Source organism: Streptopelia decaocto, assembly GCF_964273445.1.
Source record: "Streptopelia decaocto genome assembly, chromosome: 2".
In the NCBI taxonomy this organism is placed as follows: Eukaryota; Metazoa; Chordata; class Aves; order Columbiformes; family Columbidae; genus Streptopelia; species Streptopelia decaocto.
In genome coordinates, this window is record NC_138655.1 from 114714788 (window position 1) to 114741400 (window position 26613).

The 26613-nt window shown below is 41.5% G+C and overlaps 1 protein-coding gene across 3 annotated transcripts in view; it reads right to left on the reverse strand.

Moving 5' to 3' along the window:
* Positions 1 to 26613, reverse strand: part of BMPER (BMP binding endothelial regulator) — a 149530-nt gene that overhangs the window by 83542 nt on the left and 39375 nt on the right. For all 3 annotated transcript variants that reach the window (XM_082046621.1, XM_082046622.1, XM_082046623.1), the window contains 2 exons: positions 25475 to 25565; positions 24576 to 24658 (listed from right to left, as the gene is read on the reverse strand). In XM_082046621.1, the coding sequence (XP_081902747.1) occupies positions 24576 to 24658; positions 25475 to 25565 (174 nt within the window). The remainder of the gene's footprint in view (positions 1 to 24575; positions 24659 to 25474; positions 25566 to 26613) is intronic.

The following is a 26613-nucleotide window of genomic DNA, read 5'->3' on the forward strand; positions in this document are numbered from 1 at the left end:
AGGATTTGTTGAACTACTGGAAAGAAGCAAGTTAATTAGCAGAGCAAAGACATTTGAAAAAATGTGAATTATTTATACTGTAACCCTCATCCCACCGGCAGAGAACTTTGATAATTTACTTCTCCAAAACTTCTTGTCTTTTTTTTTTTCCCTACTCTTTCATTTTTTTTAACATGCTCCTGAGATTACAATCCAAAACTCTCTGCTCAGCAAATTTTCAGCATTTGCAGTGTTCTCAGCTGCATGCACTTCCAGTTATTAACCTTCCATTTACTCATTCTGGCCTTGCAGAGAGGTTTTCAGATAATGTGAGAAAGTGTCATTTGAAACTATTCTAAAGCAGAAAACAGTTATGCACTCCAACCTATTATTGTAAATTAAAACTAAAGGCACCTATACCTTTCAAAATGATACAATATTTTTATTAGTTAAAAAACAGGCCCATCATATAAAACAGCTGCCATGTTTATTTAGATAAGTGCTCCTCCACTCTTATAAGCGGAGACTGATGACAGATGTGTTTTCAAGGCAAAAATATTAACTCTAGAAATGTCAGCATCTGCTTCTTTTCAGGATAGCCTTACAGATTCACACATCATTTTTCATCTACAAGGAGGGTTTCTTTTTTTCTTACAGAGAATCACAAAACACAGGTGTAAATTACTGGTCCTGAGGCCTGACAGTTTTATTAGCATGTCACCAGTGCTACACGTGTTAGGTCTGATCAGACATAGAGAGCGGCTGGTTTCCATGGCCCGTTCCTCGTGGGATGAGAAAGGTTTGTGCTTCCCCTGCAGGAATTTTCCACCTGACTGCTCCATTTCTTTGAAGCAGTATTTGCTAAAGTTACGAGATGCCATACAACAGCACTGTACATAGTTCCTGGGGCTACTGGAAAGAGAAAAAAAGTAAGATTTTTCTACTGAATTCAAGGAGTCCAGCCTTCTAGCTCACACAGCTAGCATGCTATAATTAAGTTTCATGTATTTAGTAGCATAACTGTTCTGCTTTTAATCATGTATATAGTACTGTTAGTAGATAGAGCAGATGAAGCCCTATGCCTTACTCACTACATGCACACGGAGAAACCTCCTACATCTTTAGCCTACACCAGAGGAGCTCTGCAGTACTCACATTGCCTCCCAGATAAATGCATGCCAAAAGAAAACATCACTCAAGGATAATTATGTACAATCAAACCATGAACAGATGTATGATCAAACAGCAATTAGAAGGTGGCTGCTAACCATCAACAATTCAAGACAAACCATCTTCCAATCAGTGACCAATTAGAACAAATTGGAGCAGTAAGAATGAACCACACTAGCTAAAAAGTCCCTCTGGGCAAAATTTGCATACATGCCACTAGCCTGTGCCACCTGAGACCCAGTGACTATCCAAGACTTTTCCATAGCACCGGCAGACATGAGAAAGGATTTACCACTTGAGACCAACACCTGGCACAACAGGGAGGAGCCAGGTGTGCTACTCAATGGCACAAAAACACCCATGTTGAATAACCAAAAGCTGTCCTACCCTGAAGGGTAGCTGTTCTCCACAGCCAGCTATCTTCAATTCAGACTATGCTCAGGTTGTAACGCTAGACATTTTAGTGACAGTAAGACCTCCCCAGCATGACTGCACAGAAAAGTGCTGAGAAATCCCCTCATTTCGACATTTTGAGCTGGCCAGAAACGAGACACCGCTCCTGACTTGCCTGCAGGCCACACTGACCTCTTAGCATGGCACTGTACCTAAGTGATACATCCCAGAAGATGAGCTGAGAATGTGAAACTGACCGCATCCATGATAGATGTTCGTACAAAATGCTGTTGCTAAATGACTTAAAATTCTCCCAGTTCTCCTTGGAGTCAGGCAATGCAGATCTTCTGTATGTAATGTATTTACCTAGGTACAATGTGCTGGAGGCTCTAACCATAAATAAAAAGCCAAAAGACCAAGTTCTTGCCCAAGCAGCTCTGAGATCTATTTAGGTAACAAAAAGCCAGAGAAAAAATGAGAAGCAGCTTAACAAAACTGCAACTGTAACTGCCCTGTAAGCTTTGTGATTTCTTTGTTTGCTTACATGCTTTCAACAATTTATCCTGCCTTTCCTCCTTGGCAAAAACATTTTTACAGATGGGGCTAAAAATAGCAGTGTATGATAGAACAGAGGACCAAAGAAGATAAGTGTTGCCAAGTGAGCCTGCATGAAGTCTCTGCAATTCTGTGTCCAAGTTAAAGTGATATTAGAGTAGCCATTGCGAAAGGCTTTCTATTTTTTCTCTTTTTTTGTGGGTGACAAGCACTTCTGTTATTTGCTCTGCTTAATATTCCTGAACTCTTAATTTCTAGGATCAAAAAAGTATTTACTTTAAAAGAAAAAAAAAAAGAAGTTATCTTGACTGACATTAAGCTGTTAATTTTTCAGTAACACCAGAGGAGCCTGACTGGAAATTCCATTTTGTTTGTAGTTCAAAGATTCTATAGGGACATTATTTTCAAAATAATTAAAATAATTACTTTTTTTTTTTTCTTAATAGGAGAATATGTCTTTTCTCTCATGCATTTTCAGATCGCAAAAAAAGATGGGTTTGAATTTTTTGCAAGTGGAAGCACAACTCTGTCAAATCCTGCACACTTTTAAGTCCTGGTTTGGATTTGAAAAACATCATATTTTGAGATTAGATAAAAAGGTTATTTTTCTCCTTGAGACTTCCATTTCTCCCAAGGTCTATGTAAAAATCATGCAATAAGGTTGTCCAGATGCTAATCTGCAAGCACAAACTGTCTTCCCCAGCACTAATTAGGATGTATGCAAAGGGAAAACCAAAGCAAATCTACTTGGAAGTCTACTCTGCCTTTCAAGGAAGGAAAGTTTAGCAGATATTTTCAGTGGTTGAGGATGGCCATCAAACTCCATGTGCCAGGCATTCTCCAGGTGGCATTAGCAAGAGAGGTCTCCTAGAAGAGGCAGCATAGGGGTCTTGTTTTGGCATAGGCATGACATGATTTCTTCCTATGACATGAATGTAAAAGAAGCAGCAAAATAAGGATGAAGAAAAATTCCTACTGGGGACAACCCTCAAAATGCAGCTTCCTCTTCCCATGACATTTAAGAAAGTGCATGAAGCAAGAGGATTGTCTTTCAAGTGAAGACACAGAAAAAATGCATCACTCAATAGATAACAACACTACATTTTGTGTGTGCGTGAGACCTCCCCCCTCAACTCACTTCTTCTGTTTTAAAGAATCTGAAGTAACTAAAATAAATGTAAAGAAAAAGGGATTACTTTGCAATTTCATCTTCCTCCTAAATGTGAAACACTTGCTTAGGAAGGGTTTCTCTTCAAAGCCAAATGAAATCTTCTCTGTATTATCCCTTGCATCCATAGCCCTCTCAAACTTTCTTAATTAATTTTACTGCTGGTTTCAAAGAGTTCTCCAAGTTGGCTCAAATCCCTTTAGATCACATATCAGCGTTAGCAACAGAAGATATATTACAACTCTCTCTTTTTCCTTTTCTCCCCCTCTTTCTAGGAGGAAGCAAGGAAGAATGATCAGTCACGTTATCACTCTGGAGTATGAGGCAACTACTGTATCTGAGACAAACTCTGGACTCCGCATGTGTAATTTTTACACACAAAATTAACTCATTAGATGCTACGTTTGTTTTTTCTTTTTTCCCTTTAGCTTTTTTTTCTTGGGGGGGGGTGGGGGGGGGGGGTGGGATGGGAGCAGGGGCAACGGCTAGCAAATCCTAAAGGAATCAGTCTATTCCATAATAATCTCATCAAGCCAAGACAGGTCTGAATTATGTTTCTTTTTTCTTCCTTCTTTCCAGCTTTACTGCAAGGCTCAAAAAAAAATTCACTTAGATTTTCAAAAACACTAGAACCCTTACATAGATACAATGGACTCTGTGTAAGTGGGACCATGGACAGGATATTTCCTAATGCAAGGATTTTTCAAGAAAGGTCCAGGAGCTTTCCAGTGTAGTCAGGTAAAGTTTTACAGCCAAATTCACACACAGCATAAGGTAATGCTACTCTAGTAATAGCAATTTGAACATGGGGAAATAGCAGCTCCTTATACCAAAGCTGAATTTGACAGAAGTGATTTTAATGGATTCTTTTTCTGAAGTAATTATTCACTCTTTGTTCCTAAAAGAGCGAAAGAGAGGGAAGGGGGAAAAAAAAAAACTGTACAGATGTCAAACACTCATAAACAGGGATTATTCTATTTTGGTGCAAATTATTTGCAGATTGCACCATGCGTTTGTCCCATTTGCAAATTCATTAAAAGAGAGAGAGAAAAAGCATTTTTTTTCCCCCAGAGTGAAACTTTGTAATTACAAGCAGGGTTTCAGAGTGACACTAGAGTGACACATAATGAAACAGAAATCCAACATTTGCAGTTATTTTTAAATGCAGCATACCAAGGAAAAAAATGTCTGCAGTATATGTTGAAGAGAATTACTAAAGCCTCTCTCCATCAAAAATCAGAAGAACCAAGAGCACTATAAAATTAACAGTTAACATATTTTTAAGGCAACACTTCAGTTGTGAAATTTCAAAGGAAAAACAGCAGTTCCTCCCTTTTCTTGCTCTTGCTAGTAATGTTCAAAAAGATATCTGCAACTTCCACTTCTCCATGTTTCTAATCCACCAAGACTGTTTAAAAAATAATTATTTTATATGGAGCATTTAATCAGGTGGAAGCAAAATGAAAAGGATGGAAAACCTGAAGTAAGCTATTTTCTAACTAATGTTTATTTGGACTTGAAATTTAAAAATGAAAATAGTTGAATTGGGACACATTGTTGGGTATTTGTTGCTGAGCAGCCTGTGTGGCACTTCCTTGTTAGGAATCTCTGGGGCTGGCAAAAATTCCTCTCCAATTCATCCTTGTTGCTTTTCTCTCAGTTGAAAAGAGTGTTTCTTTCATTTCTCTGATCTCTCTTGGAAAACCAAAGGCCATAAAGGCCCTCACCATTGTATTTGGCAGCTTATGGCCTGGATGGGTGTACTCTTTGATGGATAAAGAACTGGCTAGATGGCCAGGCCCAAAGAGTTGTGGTGAACAGAGCCAAATCCAGTTGGCGGCCAGTCACGAGTAGTGTTCCCCAGGGCTCAGTATTGGGGCCAGTTCTGTTAAATCTCTTTATCAACGACCTGAATGAGGTGATTGAATGCACCATTAGTAAGTTTTCAGATGACACCAAATTAGGTGGGAGTGTTGATCTGCTGGAGGGTAGGATGGCCATACAGAGGGATCTGGACTGGCTGTATCGTTGGGCTGAGGCCAGTTGTATGAGGTTCAACAAGGCCAAGTGCTGGGTCCTACACTTGGGTCACAACAACCCCAAGCAGCGCTACAGGCTTGGGGAAGAGTGGCTGGAAAGCTGCCTGGCAGAGAGGGGCCTGGGGGTGTTGATTGACAGCCACCTGAATATAAGCCAACAGTGTTCCCAGGTGGCCAGCAGGACTAGAGGAGTGATTGTGCCACTGTACTTGGCACCGGTGAGGCCACACCTTGAATACTGTGTTCAGTTTTGGGCCCCTCATCATAAGACACTGAGGTGCTGGAGAGACTGCAGAGGAGGATGACGAAGCTGGTGAGGGGTCTGGAGCACAAGTCTTATGAGGAACGGCTAAGGGAACTGGGGCTGTTTAGCCTGGAGAAAAGGAGGCTGAAGGGACACCTTATCACTCTCTACGACTACCTGAAAGGAGGTTGTAGCATGGAGGGTGTTAGTCTCTTCTCCCAAGTAGCGAGTGCTAAGACAAGAGGTAATGGCCTCAAGTTGCACCAGGGGAGATTTAGATTGGATAGTAGGAAAAATTCTTCATGGAAAGGGTTGTCAGGCATTGGAATAGGCTGCCCAGGGTTGTGGTTGAGTGACCATCCCTGGAGGTGTTTAAAAGACATATAGACGAGTTTCTTAGGGACATGTTTTCATGCTAGAGCTAGGTTAGGTTATAGTTGGACTTGATGATCCTGAGGGTCTCTTCCAACCAAAATGATTCTATGACTCTAAAACTGGAAGGAGAAATTTTGCCTCTCATACACAGCCCTGAGAGCACACATCACAGAAACACGGTTGCAGTGCAAAGCTCACACAGCTCATATCTGGTGGTAAAGAACAACCACCTGAGCAGGAACACCAGCTGCACTAGCATTCAGTGTTCAGTGTACACTTAAAAGCAGAGATCCATCAGGACAATGTGACTTCTACTGCAACTCAAATTCTGTGATTCTCTCAGTTTTCCCCCTCTCTCTCCTTCTGAGCTTTTTCTCTCACCCTCCCCAACTTCAGGGATTTGTGTTTTTCACAGAAATATTATTCTTCTGTAAATTGCCATTTTTATCTCATGTCACAGATCAAATCCCCCTCCCCTGGCTCATCTTCACCCTCATGCAATTGCACTACAGACCCTATGAACCTGCTCATGCAGCAGTGAACCTGAGTGACCTGGGGCAGGAGTGTCTTGCAGCAGTATCACCACGGGGCTCTTGCTGGTGCATTCCCGGAGAACTTTCCTCCGCAAAAAGGCAGCTGGGAACTGAGCTCTGTGCAGCTCTGTGAGCCAGCCCATCCAAGTCCTTCCATTGCGATGCCACACCAGACCTCTGTTTTCTTTCACTCAGCTGCCTGTTCCCCAGGAGCTGAATTAGGCAATACCACTACACAGCTTCACATAGGTGGCTGAATTCTGTAGGTTTAATTAGAAAAATGCTTTCTGTGCAGCAGGAGATTTCTGCTAGGAACCTCCAAATGCCTACAGCAACGAACCAGAATCTGGCAACCTTCTGCCCAATCTTTTCCAGGAGGCAGCTACCCACTCTGCTCAAGGGGAGGCTGAGCACAGGTGAGTTTGGATCATACATCAGTCAGGTGAAAAAATCACAATGTCAAACACTGAAAGCAAAACCAGCTCCTCCAAAACCCCATCTCTACAGCAAAGTACTCCACACTCAGCACTGGGTCAGCTTAGGCTTTCCAAGCAAGGTTTGCTTTGAGTGCTGGAAGTAAGGAACAAACAATTCAAAACCATGAAGACAATAAAGATGGTTTAAAACAACATTTCCCTCATTCTTGACCAACACAAGGGAAGGGATAAGCATGAATAAGGGTGGCAGTTTTGACTCTAAGACCAGGACTTGATGGTTGCCTTCCAGAGCTCAGAGTTGCCAACTGAAGGCTACCCCATACTCAGAGTTTTACCGAGGAGAACAGTTGCATGAACTTCAGGCAAAGGCAGTCAGATTATCTCAAGCCACCTATATCAGCTGCTTGAGTTTATTCACCTAACTCTGTCTGAAGCCCATTTAGCAAGTGCTTCCTGGCTCCCTTCCATTGATGGAGCTCAGGAGATAGGAACATATGCAAGATGGGAATATCAAACATCTGGGGATGGTAACTTCTTTACCAGCACAGCTGCTGGCAAAGTGAACATCTGTCTGTTGCTCAGGTCTTCTTTCACAAAGGAAAATGCTCTCTCCCACAGGCTCATTTGTGCACATTATAAGTATCTGCTCCCTTACTAAGAAAATACCTTATCCGTGGTTAAGTTTGGCTACAGTGTGAATTAGCCTATGCAATGGTCTGTGTCACCACAGCTAGACTGCTTTGGATAGCAAAGCTAACTTGAGTATGCTGCAGTGTCAAGCACACCTAGCTTTTTTTTTATTGCAAGTTTCAGTGTAAATGAGCCATGGTAAAACTAAGAGGAAATGGCACCAAGGAGAATATTCTCTATGACTTTTTAGCATGACCAGTACTCCATATATACTGGATAATAACAATGCAATTCCCCCAGACTACTTTATTTCCCAAAAAAACACAACACATGGTTCAGTTCTTAATGTTTAAACTTTTTTTCCACCCAATAATTAAATAACTTGTCAAGCAGCTCTCCCATATGCAGGCAAAGCCATTGTTCATTAATGTCTGGGGCCTGCTCTAAAGCACTGTCGAGGATTTGGAAAGCCTCTCTGACTCAGCTAACAGTGTCACATACACCCCATCTACACTGACCTATGCATCATGAAGAAGGAAATCCTACCACAGACGAAGGACATTAGTTAAGACACAGAGAATTCCAGATTCAGGAAATCCAGAGCCTCAGAGCAGATCCTAAGTCTCATGCCAATCCTGTCCAAGAATGCAAAGAGCAATGTTGTACCATTGCTACAACAAGAGAAGTGTCAGGTGGGAGGTAAACACTTACCACCTAGTGTTTATCAGGAACCTTTCTGGTCTGGAAATATCCTGTTCTCATGCCTCCCAGGCACTGCTGGCTTCACCCAGCACGAAATCACTGCTAACACCGCCTGTCTCTCACAGTAGTTTATTTCACTCCAAGATGCAATTAATTCTTATTTTACTCCAACTCGCACATTCCTACTGGTGATGTCTTTAGGCTGTCCTATTCTCATGACACCAAGAGATTGTCTTGCTCTTACTAGCCAACAAAGTTTTCAAATAACTGTGTCTGGAGAGGGAATGCCTGCCTGAGAACACAAGGAGCCACTTCTCTGTCTGGCTGCTTCACTACTTCTTTTATCAAATCTTATTTTGCTTCCCAAGCAAACACTCTTCTGCCTGTTTGCCTCCTGTGTCTTCTGCCTCGCCTCTAGCTCAGTATGGCATAACTGAGGGCGTCTCTCAATTCCCCTTCCACTACTGCTGATTACACAGAAATTATGTGTTTTCAACCAACAGAGAAAGATAAACATATCCATGGTCTGTTTTTTCCATGCTTGGCTAAATATATCTTAGCTATTGCTCCTGAAAGTGTGTATTGCAGGAGGAACAGCAGGGAAAGAAGTAGCCATTCTTTTACCAAATTCCTCAGTGTAATGATTTGTTCTTCTAATACATTTCCTGTGTTTTGAGAATTTTCTGTGTTCTAGGGGAAGGTAAATAAATCCTGCAACTCACATGAGTGTTATATTTTTGACAGTTCTCAAGGATATCATATTAATGGACAACGTACAGTATCACAAAAACACCATGCAAGAAAAGGGAAAAGCCACGCTCCCTGGGAAAATGAATAGAGATTAAGTGTTCCAGCATGAAATACATTTCACTGCTCTCCTGCTGGCTCTTTGCCTGCCTTCATGTGGGGAGAAAGGATAAGGTGTGAAGCCAGATCAAGCTTCCTCTTCTGTCTCTAACAGGACAAGCCACAACCAAGGGAAGAGCTCTGCAAATAAGCCCTGCATACAGATGCTTTTCAAGAAAGCAGGACGGGCAGTCCCAGTGGAAGGTGAACTCATACTTAAGTTTGGTTGGCCACATGCCAATTTTCTACAGAGAAGGTGTTACCAGTCCAGGGATATAGCTGTAGTTGAAATCATATGGACCGTTCCCTACTTCCTAAAATTCTTCAGCATTAGGACTATCACTAAAGTAACACAAAAACATTTATCTCATTTTTAACAGCTACAGATAATGTGTTCCGCCATCCACAGTTAAACTCAAGAAAATTCAGATATTATTTTTAATTCTATTCCTCTTGTGACCAATGCATCTGGTAGGATATTTCCTTCAATGTGAGGCAACACCCAGCTCTCAGGATGCAAACTCACAGAACTTGTCATGTTTCCCCACTTTTCATTTGTAGCTATTTAATGTTAGCCCAACATCTGTATGTCACATTCTCTCCTTAAAACCATAAGTGCTTTTCCAAGCCTGCCATATGCCAGAGTTTTCTCAGTTATTGCTGGTCACTGGAAGACATTTCTTCCTCTCCTAGTTTTGGAATGTCATCCCTGTAAGTGACCCAAGCAGGTGCTCTGGAAGCAAACACTGCCATGCTCTAGCTACCCTGAAGTAGCTCATTGGAGAGCTGGTGCTTATTGTGAGCCTACCATCATCCCAGTTAAAGGATCCTCCACTGAACAGTAAATGTGTGCCCCATCACTCAGAACCAGCCCTATCAGCAAAAGAAGACAAAGGTTAAGAGACTGCATTTACTTAAAAGCACAGACTAGCAGTAGGGGAGTAAAGATACAAAAAAAAAAAAACACTCCGAAATTCATAATTAAGCTTTTGGTACATAACAAATGATCCCCCTCAACTGCCCAAATATCTCAGGCATCTTCTACTTGTCCTAAAAGAAGCCAGTCTTGCTCTGCATCCTGAAGACAGACTCTGTAGCTTCTGCTGCTTGAGATGGCATTGTCCTCCACCTCTCGGCCTCCCACTGTGACTTCTTAGAGGAGTGGGAAGGCCTAGAGAAAAACCCATGACACTTCTTCTAACTACATCCAAAGGTAAAATGCCTTTGACCTTCTGACTTCTAACTGCATAATGGGGCTCTACATAACGCTGAAGGGATGAAGTCAGTCTGGCCTACCAAAGGTTGTATAGTTGATATTTCTACTACACTTATTAATTAGTGCATTCCTGGCCTCAGCATCTCACACATTCATCTGAAGAAATTGTGATAAAACTTTACATGCAGAATTAGGAATTAACATCTCCTTATAGCAACTGCTGGAGACAAGCCACTTGCCCAGATGAACCTTTGTCTTGCCTCGGTCTGTGGATCCTTATGTCTGAACAAGCAAACAGAGGGTTCAGAAAGCACTTGAACAGGTTAGTGTAGCAACATGCACAATGGAAAGGCATCCATAAGAGTCCTAGTGAACACAAAGACACTGGTTAAGTAGCCCAAGATATTTCCTTGTAAATAGTCAATTGTGAGTGAATCGGTGATGACTCAAAGAAAACAGCTCTCTTGTCTCCCTATGAGAAGCCAAGCACACGGCATCCAGGGTTGCCCCAACAGAAAATCAGGTAGGGAGCTTTTTCCCAGGATTACCAAGTCATTCTCTACTAGAGGGAAAGGGAGTGAAAGGAAAGTGGAAAAGAAAAAGAAATTAGCTGAAGAGAAGGTAAGTCAAATGTGGACAACCCTGCAGCAAACCCACTGCATCCTGCTAACTGCTGCGAGAAGGCTGTGCTGAGCAGTGCTAGCTGCAGCAGCCACCTGGGACTCTGCTGTGTGCATAAAGACATTTCGGAGCTCTTTACACATTGTGAGCTAATGACTGGTGATTTCATTTATCTTCATTCTGATAATAAATAACAGCTCAAATTTAGCACTTGCAGCTGACTGGACTCTGACTCAGTACTGCCTTTTTTAAATTCCCAGCAGAGCACAACTGTTTAGATTTCTTTCACTTGTATCCTCCCATCACTTTAATTAGGCTGGAACCCAAAAGCCATCTATTAATGCTCACTATTCCAGTATTGCAAATTTTTTATCAATATATATGCAAAAGTTTACTTTAAAAACTGCACTGTCACCAGAAATCAAATCCAACAGTTTTACCCCTTTGATCCAAGTTTAATCATCAGATAAATCAGTATTGGGAGAAGTAACAGCAGAGAACAGAAGCACTATTAAAAGGCATCAAAACACCTACATGGTAACACCACCAGCTAGGAAGTTAGCTCAAACACACAAAAAAATATCAAGTACTTCTAGGTTCTAGGAAATTATATTTAAAATGGAGGTTTACTGTATGCAGAAACAGAGCTGATAGAGTTTCTGAATATGGTTTTCATTAAATGTCTGTTATTAATTGTCTGTTTAGTCATAGCTGGCCATTTCTCTGCTTAGGAGTTTCTGAACTCCGGGACAGCCTGTCAGGCTGCTTGTAGCACTTCACAGCACCTTTCTACTGGTACGGTTAGTTACCTCCACTTGGGGTAACTTCTCCTTTTGTCTCACTCAGAACTGAATTTCTCTTTCTGCGCCCCATGTGCACCTGGGCACAGGAACCAAATACCTTTTGCCCAGGCGAGGCTTCACCTCTCCCACCTCTCCCACCCCACGCAGCCCCGTGAGTGGCTCCACCAGGGTCAGGGGATAATTTGGCGGCTGTTTGCCCTGTCACTTGCCTGCCACTTTTTGGCAATGGATCTTGTGCGCACCTTGGTGTGACACATCTCCTCGTCAGGCCTGACTAGCACTGAGCCCATGAGGCAACCCTGACAAATCCCGATGTGAAGAAGGTGGGCCATTCTGAAAATTCATGATTTTAAAGTGAATACTTTAAAAAGGGCCGTGATGCCAGGACTAGCCACAGCTTGCGCCCCTCCCGCCCCCCGCCCCCTCCCTCCCCGCAGGAGCGCTCCCCGCCGCCGCCGCCAGGTGGCGCTGGGCAACAGCGCGGAGCTCCCGCCTGCCCGACAGGGCCGCGCCCGGCAGCGCCGCCCTGCGGCGGGGCGGTGTCACACACCCACCCCCGGCAGTCGGTGGAGGGACCAGCGGGGTCGCACACTCGTGGACACCCATACAAGGACATCGAGAGGGGCACGGACCTCGGTGCACACACACGCAGACATCAGCAAGCACACTAACACACGCACTCACACACACTCATGTATGGGCACCCACCGGCGTGCGCACAAAATACCAATACAGTCATATGCAGTCACATACATAGAAGTACCTCCCTCCAAAAATACTTTCTCCATTTCACTGGGGGGGTCTTCCCGTTTTGTTTGTTTGTTTGTTTAAATAAACAGTATCTCTCACCACCCCCCTCCCCTATCGCATTGCCTTTTTTTTTTTTTTTGGTGATATGACAAAACAATCTATTTAGACTAAATTTCCCATTTGGCCTCCAAGCCATTATGCAAGATGCTACTGTAATGTTTGCCAGTATTTGGCTCTTCAATACCAAAACCGTAAGTTACAAATGCAGGAGTCAATCCATCCCTGAGTTAACACTGCTGAAATGAACCTAATTAAACCAGGAAATTGTGGGTCATGCAGGATTACATGAAAAACAACTCTGTTTTTTCAAAATTTAGAGATAGGACACAGCAATCTCCAAAGACAGCAGTCTGCTGTTTTGACATTGTTTTAGCAAAAGGTGATAAAATTATGCAGCGGAGGCAATTAGTTTCTCATTTTTATACCACTTAACCTAGCTCCCAGATTATATTTTTACAAACAGAGCTATCTCAACTTTATCATAGAAAACCACATTCATTTTAATATTTGTCACCTTTTAAGTTCAGCATTGTTTAATTCAGATAAAAGGAGGAGACATCAAGTCTAAGTGAAATCAAGTTTAAAAGGGCTGGAACAAACTTTTTGTCTAGGGCCAGGGTTTCAAAGCCAGCGCTGTTTAGACTTTCTTACTGGACTAAGAGGTGGTGATGTTCAGCACTGTCTTATATGAGGCTGTTTAGATTTTGGAACCAAAACCCAAAACTAAGAGCACAATCATCGGCTTCCATGTTTGAAAATTTCCATCCTGTTTCTTTTCATTTCTTCTCTTTCTGCACTGAAATGTTGAAACTCTGAGTTGTCAAAAAAAAAAAAAAAAACAACCTCAATTTAATTTCTGTCAACAGACTGGAGAGGAACATCTTGATAATATTTCATAGGGCTGACACGTCCTCATTCTGGTGTTCTGGCTGTTGAAGACACATTGTCACACTCCACACTCCTACACATTTTCAACATATTGATTCTGATTTATTAAAGTGGTAATTTTGCAAGCTGTTATAGAAGACTAAATTTTGTCCGAATTACTGTTCAGCATTGGGGAAATAGGGAAACAGAGTTGAATACATCTTGATATTATGCAAGACCCAGAGATTGTGTGCTGAAATAATTTTTCATTAATAATATTAAATTGTTATTTATTCTGTAGTGGAATGACAAATACGCTTGTTGACATTCTAGATACTAATATTTCATGTCATTCTGACTAGGCATGTGTGGTATGCTATATTTTATTTTCATTTTCTTTCCATGGGCAAGTGTCACTCCTAGGAGAAAATCTTCCGTCTGATAAAAGTTGATATGAATTTCAAATGAGATTTTAGAAATTATTTTTGTGATACTGACTTAAAGCTCCTTCTTCCAGTATGACTGGTTTACTTTGCTTGCAAGAGCACAAATACTGTACAAATCCTGTACACTAGAAATTACAATATTTTTTTTTGCCTCTGCTTTCATCTGCCCACTTCCAGCACACATCTTATGTGTGCTACCTCACTTTAACAAATTTAAGTATTTAGGAAAAAAAAAAGATAAAGTTCAAAATGAAGGAATTAGTAGGGAGCTGGAAATTGCAGATTTTTATCTGTACCATCTGGATACCTCTGGGTTTTGATGGGAAAACTGGCACCTTCCTTTGCTGAAGCAGCTCCAGGGTCCCAGTGAGTCTGAGCCCTGTTTGTTCCCCTTGGAGCACCATGTGCTTTACATGTTGTTTTGCAACCACTACATCATGAAGGAAAAAATTATTCCCTAAGCATGACTCCGCTAAACTTTGTCTCATCCTGAGAAGGGAACATCCTTCCTGTTTGAAATCCATTGCCCTACACACAAAATCAGACAGGAAGAAAAAAAATATTGTAATTATAGTATACCGGGATACTCACTAAAGTCTGAAGAGCCATATCAAGGAACAAGCAGGCAACACCCAAGTCTACTTTGGGAACTTTGCCACCTTCTCTTTCCGTAAGTTTGAAGACAGTCTGAGATAAAGGATTTCCCAGAGACTGACAGCAGTGACAAGCAGCAAGACAAGATGTTTAGAAATAGAAACACAGGCACTCATTATGAAAACTGCAAGAAGTACTTTTTGGCATCATATTATTAGCCTCTTGTCTGACTCAGAGAAATAATGCAAAACCAGTCGCAGGAACAACAGCAAATGTGCTACACAGGTTGACTAAGGCTCATGATATTTCTGCTGATGTACAAGCATGTTTCTTCTCCCTCCACCCCCCTCAGCCCTCAGATTAGCCTGCAACTTACTCCTCATTTTATAGAATTGCTTGGTGTTACCTCTGCTGTACTGAATACTCAGAAAGCGAGAAAGTGTCCTCCAAACACCACAAACACTAAAGCTTCAAGCAATGCCTATTTGAACACAGCATAAAACCCTGCAGCCCATACTTCAGGTTGCAGAGCTGTTACTGCTGACCACAAGGAATGTAACAACACCACGGGGAAAGAAAATGCCTGCCTGGATCGGTTTCCACCAGGTGTCAACTTTTATGGGTCCTATTCCCATTTAGCTACTTTATAAAAGTGCTCACTGTGTTAGAATCAGGTTCACAGTCAAAAAGACGTCATAGTAGCAGATACTGACTGTTCAAGTACTACTGATAAGAGATTTTACACGTGCATGTCAACTACAGAGAGCAGAGGATAGTAGAAGATGTTTTCCCCTCCCTGCATGGTACCAGGCATGTATATAGCCATACTTGCTTAAGTGCAACACTAAAAAACCTAGATGGGGGAAGAATGGTAATTGCAGGAACCTTGGAGAACTTAAAAACAAAAAAAAAATCACCTCAAAAGACAGAGGGCAGGGGCAGTTCAGCTGTCTGCTGAAAGAACAAATAGTACATCAGCAACTGAGATTGCTAGGAAGAATTGCTATTCAGCTGCATCCAGGAGAATGAAAGTTATGCTGCAACTAGGAGAGGGAGCAGAGAACAGACCAAGCACTGAAAAGCACAAAATCCTTAGACTTCTTGGAATTAATTATTTTCACATACACTGTCTAGTTTTCAAATTCTTGTTCAGCATGTTGAATATTTGGGTGCAAGGCAGAGGACGGTAAAAACAATAAGACTCTCCTCACTGTTATGGACTCAGAGCTGAGGCCAGCTCTGTTTTTTCCTGTGAAGAAAGACACTATTGGCAAGGGCACATTAGCTTCTGTGCTACTCTCAGAAAACTCCTATTACTGTGTTCTGGAAAAAGAAAACAAACAAACAAAAAAAACCAGAAAACCCATCAAATCCTTTTGTGCTCAGACACCTCAAACATCAGATCTAAGCCTGCTGGATATCTGGAGTTTGCCCTTTCAATTGCATTGGCTCTGACATCCAAGTAGGAGGGTGAGAAAGAAATTTTTCCATTTCAATTATTTTAGCGCAAAATATTGAGTAATTCCACTAAACTTCAGTTTAAAAAGAAAAAAAAAAAAAAATCAACAAAACCCCCACACACACATCTGCTTTCTGTAGAAAATCTCAGTGCTTCATTACGAAGCTCCTGGCAGAGAGCTGAAAACTTCTTGGGTTTTCAATGAAGCTTGGGATTGTCAAGTTTAATGGTGTTCTAGTCATGTTTGGGACAGAAGTTCAGGTACCGTAAGAGTGTGACTTCCTGGAAGAAAGTTAAGACATCCAGGCAGTTTCTATCCCTAGAATTAGAAAGTATTTTTAAAGACTCACCTTTCATATTTATGCACTTATGGTGGAAGCTGGGAGCGTACATCCCACTGCTGGCTCTAACCCTGACTTGCCCACAAGGATTTCTGCATCTTTCCTTCAGATTGATGTACCCACAGCAGAGTGCCAAAGATGTTATGATAGCCTGGTTCCTAGTCAAATTTTATTTCTGACAGGTTAAAGGCAGAATAACTAAATCACTGTCACATCTCAAAGATTTTTTTTTTCTGTTTCCCATGTATCTTTTGACAGGCAGTGAATTATTCTGTCTATCCTGCTCTCAGCCTAAAAGTATGAGTTGTATTAAAAAGTTATAGCCTGTCACAATCCTGAAAATAATTTGCTGGGTATCATTTTTCTCCCCTTGACTATGCAACATATTCATCTCTCATCATTAAATAAGGCAATACAAGTAATAAATATGTCCATTAACATTTAAAAAGTTGAATCCAAGGAGTCTTTCTATATGACTGGTTTGTTGTAAGCAATGTCAATTTATCACACATCCCAGCTGGAGAATAGTTTATCAGGTAGGGTTGGAAACTTCCTCCTTTATCAACACAAAGTGCTTCCAGGGCAGAAAACAAAAGCAATGGTGTAGGATGCAGTGGAAAGAGCAAGAAGAATTTAGCCAAACTGATATGAAGTCACGATGGAATTGGCAATTGCACTAGATCTCAACAGCAATTCAAACTTAATGATGCCAAGTTTCACTTTACGTCTTCTACAAAACACATTAAATATGAACAAAGTCAGCGGCCACAGCATGATTAAGTAAAAAAATATGGTAAACAAAGTAATGCAGAGGTCAGTCTTGAGAAAGGGAAAATATCTAAAACCTGAAACCCCACATGCAGCAATGTATTGCATCCAATTTTTTTTTTTTTAATTTCTTTTTACTTTTGAAAATTGGACAAAGGAAAACAAGTAGGTGTCATGCAGTTAATTAAGCCCTCTTGTGTAAATGCATTTAGCAGTATTGTGCATACTAAGACATCTTGTCTCAGAACACGGAGAGCTGCATGCAAGTTTAAAATCATTAACTATTGTTAACAGATAACAACTCCCAAACCTGTGACATCCAAGTTTATTTAAACTGAAAGGGTGACAAACATGAAAGCCGAGCACTCCTACTCCTCTCAGCCTTTCCTTCATTGTAACACCAGCCAGAAGAGTTTTGGACTCTCCATAAAATATTTGGCAAACAAAGGCCCTGTTAATTGACAAGCTATTGCTTTTACTGCTTCCTACCACAACTTGTGGGAATCTTTTAGACCCAAATCAATTCTGCACAGAAGTGTTCCCAGGAGATGCCACACGCATTCCCATTTGAAGCCACTTACAAGAAGTGCTACAGCCGCCTCACATAAAACCTTTGTCTTCACCAGAGACTTCTGAAACCACGTGCAACCCTTTCATCCCCTGCTGGCCAGCAAGACCCCTTTTTCTTTTTTTGTTTGCTTAATTTAACCAAGTTCTTTGTTTTCTGCTGTCTTACTGCTTTGTTACCCCTCCAAGATAGTTCATTGCCTTTGCAAGGAGTGAGTTATAGCAGAGATGTTTGCAGTCTTCATTACAGCCCAACGCCAATAAAAAATAGTGCACTCATCAGCGGCTGCCTGTTAACAGCTCTCTTCTATGTACTTCATTCTTCTTTGTTAATAAGGACAATCAATCTCAGCCTGTTAATTAGGAAAAGTTGAACACGGCAGGAGACAGACAGCTGACAGCATAAACTCTGTTCTTTTGCGCTCAAGAATGACAGCAACCTACACTCAAGGTAAAAGCCTTTACTATGACCATTTAAAAGTGGTCAACCAGCATTATTTTATTTTTTTTCTTTATATGCTCTGTGCATTCTTTTCCTTTAAATTATAAGAAGTCCTGGACACTCTTTCTCTGTACTGGAAGAGGTTGTTCATGCAATACCCAGTCAGGGGGTGTTGTTAATCAGCATTTACTTAGGCTCTTCAGGCTTCAGGTATAACTTAATTCATTAATTATCCCCAAAACATCTTGGATCAATAAACTGGAAAAACAGTCTCTGTCTAAACAACAGTCTTATAAAGACAGAGCTCCTTCATCCAGTTCCTCAGCATTTCCACCCTTCTTTTCTAGCAGGAAAAATTCCCCTCAGTAATCTGCCAAATCATGCTTTTATCTTTTTTCACATGCTTCTTCCACACTTTCTTCTATTGGGGACAGAAATATGATATGATATCCTACAATATAAAGCACCATGAGCACTCATCTTTCACTGGTGGCCATAAGTGGAAAAGAAGGAAGAAAAACTGGAGGTAGACCCCACTGACTGCACAGCCAGAGGAGCATGGACTGTGCTGACGCATGGAAAGTAAATTTGAACCAAATCCCGAAGAGCAGGACAGACAAGCAAAAGGCTCTGAGGAAGGAAGAGATATGAGAAAGATGCTGCATCTTCTGTGCCCGTGATCCTTAAAGAGTCACCTAGATCTTCAGGAAGATGTTCAATGCTTTTGCACCCCTGGAAATGTGCCCAAACTGGACACAGTCCCTCACTGCACATAAAGACTCCTTCAGTCCTCACCAAAACTAAAAAAGTATGACAAAGAGTTTCTGCAGCCTGAGCTGGGAACACGCCCAGAGTAGGTGAGCTATGAAGCTCTGCAAGTGGGAGGGATGGAGGACAAAATTCAAACATCCACAGAGGGAGGAAATGAGATCTTGCCACAGAAAGATGCTTTCTAAAGTCTGAGATTTGAAGTGCTTATGAATATGAATAATTTACACTGAATAATTACACTAAATTATGCCCACTTGCATTGCCATTCCAGTGTTTACTTGTATTTCAGAAAAGCAGTAATTAAACTTATTTTTAACTTTACTCCATGACTTCTATTAAAATTATTTTCAACTTTTTCTCAGACACATTTTTTGAGAAAATTTTTACATTTTTTGAGAGAAATCAAAAGAAAGATTAAAAATGGCTACGCATGTCAATGGGAGAAAAGAAAAAACACTCAGTTATTTTCTAATAGATTTTTTTTAAAATGTTCAAACTATTTTTTTTTTAACTTTGATATTTCCAAAATTAAAGGAATTTAATATTTCAGACATGGCACATGTAGTGTACAATCCCCATGGAAATGGGTATACTTTTTGAAGTCTGAAGAAAATAAAATAAAAATAAATAACAGGACATTCTGTGTCTCTGTGCCACGTTACTTTTCTTGATGAAGTCCTTGGCCTTCCACACCTACCTGCACAGCCACACGTCTTCACCTACTTGGAAGACTGTGTTTTTATTAGGTTAGTCAGAAAACCAAACTTTCTAGCCTTGCAAAAAATCTGCAGACAAAATTATAGGGGGTTCCCAGAGAGACATGGTGAGCACTCCTCCACATCCCATTTCTGAATATTTACTACTCTCCATTTGCATCTACCCGTAAGCCAACCACTTCTGTTTATGTCACTAACTTCGAGAAAGTGAACACTCCTCCTACCAAAAGACCAACTCTTTCCTTTTCCACCCCTGACTAGAACTCTGTCTCCATTTCTTAGCCCCTGAAGTGCGGGAAGACGGTGTCTGCTGGAGTTTGGAGCTGAATCAAAGCAGCTGGAGTACATGGAAATTTGGGAAGATCAGCATTTGGCACCGCACTGAGGATGGAAATTTGAATTCGGACATAGCTTCTGCTACCAGCCTTCACCGAGGATATATTTAATTGCGTGTTCCCCTGAGTTTCCCAGTAGACTGGAGTACCGCCCCCCCCACAGTCCATTGGGGTGGGAGCATATTTCAGCAGCTCCCAATATCTGTTAAAGCCAAGTCTTTAAAGCAGTATCAGGATGCTTTATCACCTAGCTGACTGCAGGGGTGTGATCCATCTCAGGTATCTTCAGTCATCTCAGAGGCCAGGGAGCCAAGTAGGCTCCCTCTGTAGTTATTGGAGGAAGATAGGCATCTGCAGAGAGTAATCCATGCCACCTCTCTCTCTCTCGCTCTCCATTAACTGAAGAGGAGCCCAGATAAGCAGTTCAGACCAGACACATTACTTCTGAGTGGCTGGAGCTAGACAAGAAGAATTCCACCCTCAGTGTCCAAAACACTAACATATGTAGTTTCTCATTACTTATTACAGTTGCAATGCCTGTTACTCATTGATTTAAAACCAGATTTTCTTGGTGTGATATCCTTTTCTTTGTGCAAAACTTTCATTAAGCAGTTTTTGCACCCTAGCACTCAGGAACATAAGTGACAAGACATTTCCTGCACAGACCCACAAGTACACCTGCAGACCAGGAGCCATGTGCATCTTGAGCACACCTGAGCAGCAGTGTATAAGCCCCCAATGACCCAAAGGAGATGGAGCAGAGGCTGCTTTTAAATTCAGCTCTCCAAGGGTCCTAAATCCCTGTGCTCTGCTTCCAGCCATTTGGGTTTCACTTGCTTTGAATTGTTTCGGAAGAGCAGCTAAGAGGCCAGCTTTGCTTTTAAGAAACGATGCTGCTTGGTGACCAAACATGCATGACCACACTGCTGATGGTCGCCCCCATGACATGCCTCCATGCAGGACAGCCAGACAGAATGACCCTTCCCGCTCCCAGCAATGCCATAATCCAGCCTCCAACCATTCCCAGAGCGGGTCCATTCCCCTTCTCCCCACGGGGGTGTGGAGGAAAACAGGTCCTGGGCTGGGGCGTCTCCATAGTGCTGCGTGCTCTCAGCATGGTGGTACCTCGTACCGCCGCATGCCTCGCATGCCGAAACGCACAGCGCCCATGGTCCGGGTAACAGCGATGTGAGTCAAAAGGGGGTAGTTATGAGTTTGGATACTACCATTTAAAGATAAGCTTCTCCATGGTTACTGCTCTCATGAACGGTCACTTTCCTGCCAAACCTCCTCTCCTCCCTCCCTGGTTTTCCCTCCTTCCCCCTCCACTATATGTTGTTTTTTTTTTTTTTTTCCAAACGTGCTACATCAAAAGAGAAAATGAAAACATTTAAGATAATCACAGTCTGAGTATTTTAATGCAGGCTGTAGGAAAGGAAACATGTAAGCCAAGTGCTCTCACTGTGCAAGCAGAAACAGACTCTCGACCTCGTAAAAGCAGTATCTGAGAAATAACACTTGATTAAAGCAGCCAGTCCTTCATTTAAGTAGGTGCTTATGGTAGGGAAAATATCCAAGGTTTCTCTAGAACAGGCTGCTGGCCTATCACGAAAACCAGGAACAGGCCAGACAGATGAATTATTGTGAGACAGCTGGGTTTCAGCCGGGGTGTGAGGAGATCCCTATTATCCCGTCCACCTTTCTTACACAAATGCCTCTCCCCAGAGAAACAGAGTCATTAAAAGCCAGCTCGTTCCCTCCTGACAGGCAATATGCATTGAGTGAGAGGTGATACATTCACGTTTTCAGCGAGAAATCTTAGTCGCCCCAAGGAGTGGCTCGCTCAGAAGAGCAGTAATGGAATACATGGACTTTCATCTCCACCTCGCTGCCGCCAGCATGGCCTGGCTCAGTAGCAACCCGAAAGTTATTAGCTAATGGGTTGTCTTGGTGACCTACATGGAATGAGTTTGGTCCGGTTTTCAACAGACAATAACTAGAACCACAAGTAGCGTCAAACAAACTGTGCTAACAAGGTGAGCGTGCGGCAGGTAATGGCTGGGTGAATTGCCCATGTGCAGCCATGGTTTCCCCACCCCTCCGGGCTGAGGAGTGCAGGGGAAGCCTCAGCCAGTCTGCTCCACTGAGACAGACATCCCCAGCTCCTAAATCCCCATTTTGTCTCCACTCACACAAGCAAAGCGTGTTAAAAACAATTAAACATCATAACAACTGTTTCACATTCTTTAAGGGCCCAGCAGTACCTATTAGGCACCAACTTGAGCTGAAAATACCACAAACTTGAACTACCAAAGAGCTTTCCAAAGACTGGGTCCCACAGTCCAGGCCTGCTGATGTGTGATGACTTTTGAGTGCATCGTTTTGCAATGGTAAAATTCCCTTTTTGTAATTCCTCATTTTAATACATAAAGTGAGCGTAAGACAAGTTACATCTCTCCAGAAAAACAAACCACAGCCATCCCTCTACTTTGCTCCTGTTTTATGCTGCCTGCAGTCCCAGCCTGGGCAATACCAAGGATACTGACAACCTATGGAGTCCAGAATAATCCACTGTTAGAAAAGCTTGCGCCCAAGTAAAATGCAGAATTCACCCTGAAGTGAGAGTGGCTTGAATCCTTACACCACAACCCAAAAATACCTTGGCAATAATTTGTGCCGCTTCTTCTGCCACATGTCCATAAACAACTCACTAAATAGTTACAATTTGAAATCCTAGAAGAAATCTAATTTGTGGTTAGGAGCTGCCTTTCATCTGTTAAAGCCTGCACAAGTTACAGAACATCACACAATCACACACAAGCTTCTTGCCACCACATTGCATGACTAGACAGGTCTCTTTAAATAAGACATCCACCAACTGCTTAAGAGATTTACTGGGGACCCCTCCCCAAAAGAGAATGGATGTAAAGCACTCAGCAACTGCTATCACAGCCAAGAGGATGCCCTCATTATTTGTTTTGAACTTAAATTATGTAGGAATTAGCATGGAGCCAAATTCTGAAGGGAACAGGCAAGAGAGCAAAAACAGGCATTGCAGAGAGAAGGAAGGGAGGTCAGGTGTGTCTTACACATAGATGGCATTTACTTTGCTGTCAGTAAGACTCAGAATTAGAGCTGAACTTTTTATAAAGATGCCATTAACATCCAAAAACCATCATACCATTTTTCTCAGAAGAGATCATTAAGCCTCTTGTTTGAGGCTTTAAATGTCTTGCTGATGCATTTCCTTCTCTAACATAGCTGAGACTGGTAACTGTCAAGGAAAGCCCAACAGTCCTGACCCTATATTCCTATATTTCTTTATATTACTCTTCCCAAATATCTCCCACCTCCCATGTTCTTCTTGGCAAAGTTGCTTTTGACATTTAGGGAACAAAGGAAAGTTGATGAAGGAGATATTGGCATACCAATAAGCGGGTGATAGGCAATATCTGTGCAGTACTTAGAAACAAGCAAAGTACAGACCGAAAAGACTTAAGCATGTCTCCACAGATTTCTCAACCATTCAGACCTGCCTTTCCCTGAGGAACATGACTGAGGAAAGCCAGAGTGTGAAGCTACTGCTTTACAGCTGAAGCTGAATTGGAAAGGGGACCCACCGAGTACAGAAGGAGCCTGGGACAGGAGGCATTCAGCAGAGCAGGAGCCCAGGCATACATATATCACTGTGACATGTGTGACAGTATATTTTCATTACTACAGGATTAAAACTTAAAGAAAACTCAAACAAAAGGACCTGAGCAGCCTAATTCACCACAGGACAAGTGACAAATTAGTGTAAATTAATTTTGCAGATTACCAGGATTTTTTTCCTCACAACAATCCCACAACAACAGAACAAAGTTCTCTGCAGCAGCTTCATTAAATATGTGTGTGCCTATGTATACAATATTTTTTATATTCTATCATTCTCTCCTCCCTTTAAAATTTTATTTTCATGACAAAGGAGAGCTGTGCCTAGTGCTGACAAAACTCTCAGCTTTCTCCTGAAATGTAAAGTTCCAACACCTTGCATTTTCTGCTGATAACCAGCCCATCAATTGGAACAAAAGCGGTGATTCGAACTTTGCATTTTACTGGTCTCACAGATCGCACCAATGAAGTCAAAGTTATCTGCCCCAACTCATACGGCATTATCTTTTAACTTAAAGGAAGTGAAAGAGAAGCCTGTGCTCATCACCCAAAGGATGCAATTATTACTTCCTCTCTATATTGTTTTCAGTCAAGGATAAAATCCAGGATATGACCTTTTCATTAAGCATCAAGACAAAATCCACCTGGGACAGCCTAAGAAGGCTACCCTCACCCTCTCACTCAGCAATTCAGAGCAAAGGCATTTGCCGCATACAGCTGAAAGGAATCCTTGTGCAAGATCTGTTTAAGGAAACATCTAATAAATGTTGATCAACAGATGAAACCCAAAAAGCTTTCTGGCTCCCCCTGCATGATCCCATCACAAAAAAAGCATCACAAATTTAACACATCAACCCTCTCCCAAATATCCTGCTCTGTCTGTGTACAGTGTAAGGCTGACAAAAGGATTATAAACTGAGAATATGAGTGATATAATGTATTAATGCAGTAAAATCTTCAATAGAAACCTGAGCTCCAAGAGAAGAATGCATAATAGTGTTGAATGCCTTATATTTTTTGCTTTGTTCTGGCAATAATAATCTGCCTTTTGAAGTTCATACAGGGAGATACAATGCCAAAAGGCAAATACTTACAATACAAGAACACTTGGTACATTTATTTCCTTCAGGCCTAAATTCTTCTCCTTCATTGTAGTGCCTCCCTTCAAATATACAACCTGGAAACAGCATTTGAATAAGTTTAGCTCCAGATAGCATACTGCCTTTTTGCTACAGTACACCCCACCACAGGACAATATGAAAAGCAAATTGTACCATCCTACCTGACACAAATCACTCAAGAAGCCCAAAATATATTTTGGGGGGAAAGAAAGCATCCTTCCATGGCAGATAAATTTGCACCAGAGAAGTTAAGGCGAAGTCAAGTCATACATTAAAAGTGGCTTTGAAACACTTTCCTAAGTTGTTTGCTTTTTACTAGTCATACTTACTCCATCAGTTTATATTAGATGTTGGCAAAAGTTTTAACAAATTAGAATATAATAAACCCGGTATATTGTAACTGGAGCAGTGCTTACCTACAAAACTTCTGTTAAAATCAAATTAGCCTATAAAACCATGTTAATTTGCCACTGTGCTTCACAAAGGTAACCCATTCCCACTCCCCTTCAAAAAGGGAGTCTCCTTTTTTAGGATTACACCTATCTTTCGCCTTCTAACAAAAGCCCAGTCATCAGACAGGCAAACCCAGATGACAAACCCTCTGAAAAATGATGAAAATACATATGTGGCTATTGCCTATGCATCTCCTAGTCTGCATGTCTTCTACTAGAAAATATTAAGCATGCTCTTCTTGTGCTGTTTAGTGCACTTCAGGCCACTGCAGTGCACTAAACAGCACATTTTAAGAACTTGCACATTTTAACAACTTGTAAAGTATAATGAAGAAGTTAGAGGCAGCTTCCCAGGTAATGATGGTTATTATTAGAAATACAGTTGCACTTGTAGAACAGCATCTTCCCATTAAATCTCACCTGGACACACAGGACAACATGTTCCCATGAGTCTGGAAGGGTTTTTGCAGTGAACAACGCACTGTACCTCCGACTCTACTATCACTCCTTCCTGAAAAAGAAGCAGACCAGACATGCTCATTGTTAGTGCTGTGGCTGCTTTAACAAGCAAAATTCCACAATTACTAGTGGTACAATTAAAGCATAGCACATGCTGTGGAGCACTGGATTTCAAAAGCTCTTTTCTTTCTGTACCTGCTGCCTGGTATTAGGATTCAGGTTAATTCACAGTCAAAAGATCCACTTGAGTCTCCTTGACTCCAGACCCAGGATTTGCCTTCAAATGCATCAGGTAAGAAACTGAGCACCTTCTTAGGAAAAGGAATCCTGCTTTATCAGGAATCCTTAACCTCAGTAATCTGCATGCAGTTCTGGTGAAAACAGGCCAGACACAAGGCATTCTCGTCCCTCTCCCCTTGGAAGAAAAAAGGACTTAGAAAGCAGATAAAAGCATCTTGTTCTGTAGAGGGGCGACGCTTATCTTTGATGCTTTGCCTGATAAGTATTAGTAAATTAACATTTCCTGTACTTCTTGTTCGAGAAGTCAAGAGCCCTCCTGAACAAATCTAGGTGTGAGGATCTGTGCACAAAAGGCTACTATGGTGGGTTTTTATTCCACTTGCAGCTTTGCATTTGGAGGCAAGGGAAACCTGTTTTTTAAATGTATGGGTCTAGAGTAAACAGGATAACCTGGGTTTGCATTTATACACTAAAACAGGCAATAAAGAATTGCTCATTTAATGTACCTAGTAGTGATCAGACTACCTAAATTCAAGCTGTATCTTTTCATTGGGTGCAAGGATACAGAATAATTCTGCTCAAACATCATTCTTCTTAGTACTTTTGTCTTTAAAAACATGGGTGGGGTTTGTAGAGCAGAAGTATCACAGAAAAAAGAGAAAAATCTTGAAGCATCTTTTTCTTATTTGTAGAAGATCTTCATACTCATTCATGTCTCCTCTTTCCAACAGCTGTGATTCTTAGTAGCTGCTATTATTAAAACTGGATCAAATTATCATCAAACATTGCAGGTCTGTTCACAGACAGAAATAAAACTATACATAATTACTTGTTTTGTGCTTAAAAGCTGGAAATCTTGT